Source organism: Suncus etruscus, chromosome 1 (assembly GCF_024139225.1).
Source record: "Suncus etruscus isolate mSunEtr1 chromosome 1, mSunEtr1.pri.cur, whole genome shotgun sequence".
NCBI lineage: Eukaryota > Metazoa > Chordata > Mammalia > Eulipotyphla > Soricidae > Suncus > Suncus etruscus.
In genome coordinates, this window is record NC_064848.1 from 137744544 (window position 1) to 137753624 (window position 9081).

The following is a 9081-nucleotide window of genomic DNA, read 5'->3' on the forward strand; positions in this document are numbered from 1 at the left end:
TTTACTCCCTTTCAGGCTTTTGAGAGAGAAGAGACATCAACATAGAGAACAGTGAACACTGTTGGATGTGATGGAAATGGATACTATGCTAAAAGTGATCCCTGAGCACAGAGCCAGGAACAAGCTCTGGGCACCTCCAGGTGTGGCTCTAAAACAAAACAAAACAAATCTGTGTCTCTATATGAATTTGATGTCTCACTCATGTGAACTACGTGCTCCATAATTAATCAACACCTTCTTTACCAAAGCTCAAAGGAGTTCATTGTTGTCTAGGAAGCGGACAAGAATCCTGATGTAGGCCCAGTACTTACCCAGAGATGACAGATAATGTTTTCAGTTGCTAGATGGGATTGCATAAAGGTAGTGTTCCCCCAAACCTGTATGTCTTCTCTGGCCTGACTTTTCAACAACTGTGGTGAAAAGGTGGGAGTGGGAATGGGTTACACAACTCCTATCTCTTCCTGGGAATTGGAAGCTCATAATAAAAATGTTTGGGGGGGGCACACTTGGCAGTTCTCTGGGTTATTTCAGGCTCTGCACTCAGAAATCACTCCTGGGGGCCTGTGCAATAGCACAACGGTAAGGCGTTTGCCTTGCAAGCAGCGGATCCAGGACAGACCTTGGTTCGATCCCCGGCATCCCATATGGTCTCCCCATTGAGTGTCACCAGGTGTGGCCCAAAAACCAAAAACCAAAGAAAGAAATCGCTCCTGGCAGGCTCCAGGATGCTGGGGATCGAACCCGGGTCAGCCAGGTGCAAAGCAAACAAAAGCCCTACCCACAGAAGCCCTAGACTTCAAACAGCTCAGTGACTGCAGCATTCCAGCATTCACTCACCCTGCTTTGGTAGGATAAATAAAACCCCTCACTGGGAGTTGGTTGAGATGATTCAGATTAAGTGTTAATATTTAGGCAATGATTTCTGTGTGCCAGGCACTGTTCCATGCTGTCAGGATTGACTTCGTTTCATTTCCAGACAAGAACTGCTCCTATATGAAGCGGAGGAAAGCCAAATACAGACAGATTCAAGGATTCTCTTGTGATTTCGGTGCTTCAGCCTCCCCCTTATGCTTGAGAAAGGAGGTCCAGACAGAGCAAAATAAACAGAAGGAACCAGTCAGAGAACTCCTGAAGCCTGACCAGAAACGTTGCTTTCAGAGCGCCTGCCTGCCAGCACGAATCCATCCCTAATTAGCTTGCTCCTTTCCAGGCCTCCCTTACTCACCCCTCAGAGACAGCCCAGAAATTGGAGGAAAGGTCAATTTGAAGATTGGCTCCACCCCTCCAGCTAGATCGGTAGCTTTTCTGCTGTGTTTGCAAAGCCGTGGGAACTCTCTCTCTCTGCTGCTCTGGTTCTTGACCGGCCTCGGAACCGCAAGCCCATGAGCTCAGTGGCCTGCCTGGGGGTCATCTGGCCCCGATCTCTGGTTCATCGTCCTTTGTGCGGCTCCTTCCCAAGCTCCGCCATTGGGTACCGGGGAGACTGAACGTCCACATTAGTTTGACTAGGAGGAGGGGTGCTTAGGGTGGTTTCCCCGCCTCCAAATCCGGGTGTAAGGTTAGCCGCTGACCTCTGAGCTCATGGGTTCACACATAAAAGCATCCTTAAGAAACATCCTGGGGCCAGAGAGATGATTCAATAGGACCCGGAGCACGCTTTGCACGGGGGAGGACCAGAGTTCGTGCCCCCACACCGCTCGGTCTCCTGAGCACAGAGGCCGGGTGTAGCCTCTCCCACAAAGATCATCCATCCAGTGAGGCTGGAGAGTTAATCCTGGGGATAAATCCAAGCCTTGCCTTGCAAGTGGCAGCCGGGTTCAAGTCCCCATGGGGTCCCAGAGCACTGCAGAGAGTGACCCGATCCTCCAGCCCACCCCCCAAATCAGCCCGTAGCTGTCATATAGATGTCAAAAACTGCACAGGCAGCCAGGCGCCGTCGGACGAGCAGGTCGAGGAGGCGTGTTCGTTGATTCAGCGACGTGGCCGAATCCCAGAGCTCGAGGAAACGATGCCAAAGGGACTCGCCCTTCCCGGGGTGAGCGTGGCAAATCAAAGCAACCTAGGGGGGCTGGATCTTCAAGAAAGAGAAGCAAAGCCCGACTCTGGGGCCCCTTGGGAGAGCAGAGGTGGCGGCGGGACTCTGCGGCGTCCAGCCAGAGGGAATTTTGTTGAGTTAAAGCAGCCGCGCCTGGGCCCGAGGGCCTGCCTCCAGCCTCCCAAACCCACCCAGGGGGCGGCAGGGGGTATGGGGTCCTGAAACCCATCTCCTAGAGATAATGACGTAACAGATTTCAAGTTCCTTCCACTCCATCACACACCCCTGTCCGGCCGGCCATCCTCTGCGACTTACTTATTTTATTTATTTATTTTTGGTTTTTGGGTCACACCCGGGAGCGCTCAGGGGTGACTCCTGGCAGGCTCAGGGGACCATATGGGATGCCGGGATTCGAACCACCGACCTTCTGCATGCAAAGCAAACGCCCTACCTCCAGGCTATCTCTCTGGCCCCCTAATTTCTTTTTTGTTCATTTGTGTTGCTTTTGAGCCACACTCAGTGATGCTCAGCGGTTCCTCCTGGCTCTGCACTCAGAAATCGCTCCTGTCAGGCATGAGGGACCATATGAGATGCCGGGATTCGAACCACCGTTCGTCTTGAATTGGCTGCATGCCAGGCAAACGCCCTACCGCTGTGCTCTCGGGCCGCCACACTGGCGCAGCTTACAAAGACAGACTCAGGCGCCGAGCCACCACCGCGCCGCGACCCCCGGGCGCAGGGGCGGGGCGGGGCTGCCCACGTGTTCAGGGACGTGCGGCGCGTGCGCGTGCGCGATGGGGGGGGTGCGCGTGCGCAGTGCGCGGCTATAAAAGGCAGCGCGGAGCCCGGGCGCGGTAGTGATTCACTCGGCTGGTGCGTGCTCGGCTACCTCGGACTCCTCCCGCGCGGGGATCACGCGCTGCTCGTGGCTCCACGTTCCTGCGTCTCCAAGGGAGCGAACGGGCACTCCTGACTCCTTTTCCTTCGCCGAGGTAAGTGACGCTGGCATCAGATCGTCCCTTCTTTGCTTCTTTGCCGCCTCCTGGATTTCCTTCCAGTTAGCTGCGCCGGTCCTGGGTCATGCTTCTCCTCCGGGGGTGGGGGATGCGGGTCCCTAGGCAGGATCCATGCTCTTTGCACGCTGAGATGGGCACCCCTGACAGTTCTTCCAAAGCCCCCTTTACGCATCTCCTTTTTTAACCTTGGTCCTGGGTCAAGTACTAAGCATTCCGGCCTGTGTGTCTGGACTATTGTCCCTTACTGGGTTTCTCCCACCCCACACCCCTGCTAGAGCAGGATTCATGTCTACTGCAGGACTTCTTGCAGGAAGGAGCCCTCCAACCCTGTGCCTTACTGGGTAGTATGTATTTTTGCTAAATTGAGTGAACTCCATAGATTGGGCCCTCTCCCAAGTATGGAGGGATGTGGGTAGGGGTTTGGGGACAATTGGCGGTGCTTGGATCTAACCCGACTGGGCCTCTTGCAAGGCGAGCATCTTCCCTCCTCCCCCCACTGTAGTATATCACTGGTCCCTCTGGGAATTATTTTAATTTATCTTAAGTTTATGATTTCCTTTGAAATGGAGAGGTGAGGGAGACCCCACGAAAGAACTGGGGGAGATTATCCATCCCTGGACTGGGGCACCGGGGCATGAGCATGCAACCCCTTCATCTCAGTTGCAGTAAAAAGGTAAACATTCCCTTACAGAAAAAAATTTTTAAAGCCTTGTAATAAATGCTCATGAATGAGGCCGCAGGGGCTCCACTGGTTAGTCCTTATACATTCATTTAGGGCAAAAATCAGCCCTATTTCGGGCCTGCCTCAGCTCACACCCGTCCCTTGGGGGTGGGAGGTCGCACAGAGTTCAGGGTAGATCCATACAGGTCCCTAGTGCCTGTGAATTAATCCGTGTCTTTTTTTTTTTTTTTTTAATCCGTGTTTTCTCTGCATCCAGAGGCCTTCCAGCTGCAGAAGCTCTCTGGGCTGGAAGCCAGACTTTTCCACCATGAAGAATGTGTTGAGTCTCTATCTCCTGGGAGTCGTGCTGACCATCCTCTCCCTCTTCATCAGACTGATAGAGTCACTGGGGGGCTTATTGGAGAACCCATCCGCAGGGAGTTCCTGGACTCCCAGAGGTCAACTAGCCAGCACAGAGCCCCCTAAGGGCCTTCCGGATCACCCATCCAGAGGGGTGCAGTAAATCCTCCCTCCCCAGCCATGATTTAAGCACACTGGCCCGAACATTTCCAGCCATCAGTCCTGGGGCAGGTTGGAAGGATCAGCGATTTTTGAGAACTGACCCAGTGCCCTTGAAGGGGGTCTTCTGACTACACCTTGACCTGGAAGAGATACCTTCTGTGTGACTGCGCTGAGTTAGCACTCGCTCACTCCCCAGTACCAACCTGGACTCAAGGCTCCCGACATCCACAATATCTCCAATGTGTGGGGACGGCTGCTGCAGCCTGAGCTGTGGGCAGGTGGCATTGTTTCCATTCCCGCATCTCAGACTTCTGCTAAGTATTCCATATGGTGCTGGGTCAGATGGCTTCATGCATTTACTATTTCATCTATTTTACTGTTTCATCTGCAGGGAGATTCCGATGTCTGGTTCCCACTGTTTCATATATTTTTAAGTCCAGCTTCCAACCTTTTATATGTTATAGGCAGTGGCAGGTGGGGGGGCTGGCATAGCTCGCTCAAGATTGAGGTCTATGGCCACTGTGTGGCTGAGATGAATATTTTTTGTAATGAAATAAAAGTTGGCTCTATATTTCCACTGTGTCCTGTTGACTTATGCCATGGTAATTAAAGGCAAGGAAGGGTCAGATTTTTTATTTTTCTAGATCTGGTTTCATCTGTTAAACACTTTGGAGTGTGCTTCCAACAGCTGAAGGCACAAAGGACTCTGATGCAGCAGAGGGCCTTCCTCACAAGAGCCAGTTAGATCCCTGGTGCTGCAAAAAGGTAAAAGAAAGGGCTGGGGCCATAGTGATAGCACAGTGGTAGGGCATTTGCCTTGCACCTGGGTGAACTGGGACAGACCCGAGTTCGATCCCAGGCATCCCCTATGGTCACTAGAGAGTGCCAGGAGTAACCCTGAGTGCCACTGGGTGTAGCCAAAAAAAGGGAGGGGGGGCCAGAGTGATAGCACCGCAGCAAAAGCATTTGCCTTTCAATTGGCCAGCCCTGTTCAATCCCTGGTAGCCCATATGGTCCCCTGAACCTACAAGGAGTAATTTTTTTTTGTTTTGTTTTGTTTTTGGGCCACACCTGGCGGTGCTCAGGGGTTACTCCTGGCTATCTGATTAGGAATAGCTCCTGGTGGGCACGGGGGACCATATGGGACTCCAGGATTTGAACCAACCACCTTAGGTCCTGGATTGGCTGATTGCAAGGCAAACACCGTTGTGCTATCTCTCCGGTTCCACCAGGAGTAATTTCTTAAACGCAGAGCCAGGAGTAGCCCCTGAGCACACCACCAGGTGTGCCTCTCCCCAAAAAGTGGAAGAAAACTAAAACAAGGTAAAAAGATGGATTGGGAAGGGCCAGAATGATAGTGCAGCGGTAGGGCGTTTTCCTTGGACTCCGCCAATCCAGGATGGACCTGGTTTGATCCCCAGTGTCCATATGGTCCCCCAAGTCAGGAATAACCCCTGAGCATCACTGGTGTACCCCCCAAAAAAAAGATGATTTGGGAGACAAGGTCATCTGGGTCAGCCCTGTTACCTCCAGGCTTGTTTGAGTATATACCAACTTTTAAAAAAATTTTTATTTAAACCATTGTGATTTACAAAGTTATTCAGTTTGGTTTTAGACATACAATGTTTCAGGACCAATCCCACTATCAGTGTCAACCTCCCTCCACCAATGTTCCCAGAATGCATTTCACGCCACCAACCCCGACCCCAGCTTGCCATTTCAGAGACTTTTAGTTCAATCTCTACTTATAGAATAGTTTGCCTCATAATTGGGCCTGGAATATAATTGCAGTTATCAAGTTGGAAGCTGCCTGGAGTAAAGCATTACATTTTCTGAGACAATCTTTATTATTGGCCCATACTAAAAGTGCTACATTTCTAGTATTTTCGTTTGTTGATTTTGGTGGGGGACATACCTGGAAGTGTTTTTTTTTTGTTTTGTTTTTTGGTTTTTGGGTCACACCTGGCAGTGCTCAGGGGTTACTCCTGGCTCTATGCTCAGAAATTGCTCCTGGCAGGCTCAGGGGACCATATCAGACGAACCACTGACCTTCTGCATGAGAGGCAAACGCCTTACCTCCATATCTCCAGCCCCAGGGCTTCTGACTGCACTCAGGGATCATTTCTGGTGATTGTCGGGGAACCATATATCGTAAGGGGATAGGTTTGTGCAAAGCAACAGCCTTACCCTCTGCCATCTCTGTGATTCCATATTTCTTTAGAGCCCATAACGCTCTTGTCTTTTTGAATTTTATTTTTTAAGTACAAAGGGGGCTAGAGAGATAGCACAACAGTAAGGCTTTACATGTGGCTGACCTGGGTTCGATACCCAGCATCACTTATGATACCTTGAGCCTGCCAGGAGCGATTTCTTTTCTTTTTTTTTTTTTTTGCTTTTGCTTTCTGGGGATCAAACTACGGTCTGTCTTAGGTTAGTGTGTGCAAGGCAAATGCCCTGCCACCTGCACCACTGCTCTGGCCCCCAGGAGCAATTTCTGACACAGAGCCTGGAGTAACCCCTGAGCACCACACTGGGTGTAGCCCAAAAACTAAAAACAAAGTATAAAAATAATATATGTATCTTAAAAGTTGTTCCAATAAAGGAAAATTAGAGGAGTCAGATAAAGTTATATAGTAGTAGTTAGTATTACCGGTAGTTATGTATTTGTTCCTTCCAACATTTACTAAGTTGGGTGATACAGTCCCCTGGGGTGCACATGGACCATATGGGTCAGGGAATCAATTTTTTTTTGATCTCCGGGTGGTGGATTTTGGAGGTGGGGATTGGGTCACACCCAGCTTCATTCAGGGGTTACTCCTGGCTCTGTGCTCATAAATTGCTCCTGGCAGGCACAGGTATTATATGGAAGGGATTCAAACCACTGTCTGTCCTGGATCCCTGGATTGGCTGTGTGCAAGGTAAACACCCTACTGCTGTGCTATCTCTCAGTCCCAGGGTGGTGGATTTTTGAATCTAGAATGAGAGTGGTAGGCCAAAAAGTGTAGGAACTCTGTTTTTCCATGTTTGTCTAAATTAGTTATCTGGAGCAGGACCCTATGTGTCTGTCTCCTCTTTATATAACAACATCACAGCTATTAGGGTCTCATTGCCTGTTGTTTTTTCCTTTCTTGCAGTGTTGTATATTTTCTATTTTTAAAATAAATGTCTAAGTACATATAAATTAGTCTTTAAAAATAGAATTGCTTTGGGCCAGAGCAATAGTACAGTGGGAAGGGCTTTTGCCTTTCACACAACCGACCTGAGTTTAATCTCTGGCATTCCATATAAGTTCCCTAAACCTGCCTGGAATGATTCTGAGTGAAGAGCCTGGAATAATCCCTGAGTGCCTCCTGGTGTTGCCCAAACAACAAACAAGATAATTGCTTTTATAGAAAAATTTAAATGATGTTTGATTATTTTGATTTTATTTGTTATTGTTATTATTATTGTTTTTGGGCCTTATCCAGTGGCACTCAGGTTTACTCCTGGATCTGAGCTCAGGAATAACTCCTGGTAGGATCAAGGGATCATATGGGATGCCCGGGATCAACCCCCAGTCAGCTATGGGCAAGGCAAACACCTTACCTGCTGTGCTATTACTAGGGCCTCACTATGGATTTTTTGTTTTGTTTTGTTTTGGGGCCATACCCAGTGGCACTCAGGAGTTACTCCCGGCTCTGTGCTCAGAAATCGCCCCTGGCCCCTGGCATGTACGGGAGACCATATGGGATGCTGGGATTCGAACCACCATCAGTCCTGGGTTGGTCGGCGGCTTGCAAACACCCTACCACTGTGCTATCTCTGCAGGCCAAAGTGGCTTTTTTGTTTGTTTGTTTGTTTTGTTTTGTTTTTGGGTCACACCCAGCAGCACTCAGGGGTTACTCCTGGCTGTACACTCAGAAATAGCTCCTGGCAGGCTCGGGGGACCACATGGGATTCAAACCACTGTCCTGCATGCAAGGCAAATGCCCTACCTTCATGCTATCTTTCCTGCCCCAATGTGGATTTTTTTGTTTGTTTGGTTGGTTTTTGGGTCACACCCGGCAGCTCTCAGGGGTTACTCTTGGCTCTATGCTCATCAATCGCTCCTGGCAGGCTCAGGGGGCCACATGTGATGCCAGGACTCGAACCACCGACCTTCTACATGCAAGGCAAACGTCTTAACTCCATGCTATCTCTCCAGCCCCCAAAAGTGGACTTTTTTTTAAATAATTACTTTATTTAAGCACCATGATTACAAAATTGTTTATGGTTGAGTTTCAGTCATAGAATTTGCACTACCCTTCATCAGACACCAACTCTCTTGATTGTATCTCTGAAGAAGAAAAGATCACTGTTTCCAGCCCTTCACCTTCAGTCTTGGGAAAGAGGCTCATTAATCTGGGACTGTCAACTTTTCTATAATGCATTTACTGTCCAGCAGAGTTCCAGTCCATGATAATTGCTCCGCTGGTAGAATGTGAGCACAGACCAGTTTCTGCTCTCCCAGCTCTAAGTAACTTAGCCTTCACATTTCCTTCTTCCTTCCTTCCTTCCTTCACTTCCTTCCCTTCCTTCCTTCCTTCCTTCCTTCCTCCTTCCTTCCTTCCTTCTTCCCCCCTTCCTTCCTTCCCCCCCCCTTCCTTCCTTCCTTCCTTCCTCTTCTTTCTCTTTTATCCTTCCTTCTGTTATCTCTTTTCTTTTTTTCCACTTAGGTTTTTGGGTCACACCTAGAATCACTCAGGGGTTACTGCTGGCTCTATGCTCAGAAATCTCTCCTGGCAGCCTTGGGGGACCATATGGGATGCCTGGATTTGAACCACCGTCCTTCTGCATGCAAGGCAAACGCCTTACCTTCATGCTATCTC

The 9081-nt window shown here is 49.6% G+C and overlaps 1 protein-coding gene across 1 annotated transcript; it reads left to right on the forward strand.

Moving 5' to 3' along the window:
* The first annotated feature begins 2889 nt into the window (after window positions 1–2889).
* Window positions 2890–4809, forward strand: HILPDA (hypoxia inducible lipid droplet associated). The gene is made up of 2 exons (XM_049775929.1): window positions 2890–3027; window positions 3990–4809. Exon 2 carries the CDS (start codon window positions 4041–4043, stop codon window positions 4233–4235), a length of 195 nt encoding a protein of 64 aa, XP_049631886.1. The 5' UTR covers window positions 2890–3027; window positions 3990–4040; the 3' UTR covers window positions 4236–4809.
* Window positions 4810–9081: the final 4272 nt, after the last annotated feature.

Coding starts and splice junctions, on each gene's coding strand:
- HILPDA (XM_049775929.1), top strand. CDS start 4,041: ATGAAGAATGTGTTGAGTCTCTATCTCCTGGGAGTCGTGCTGACCATC.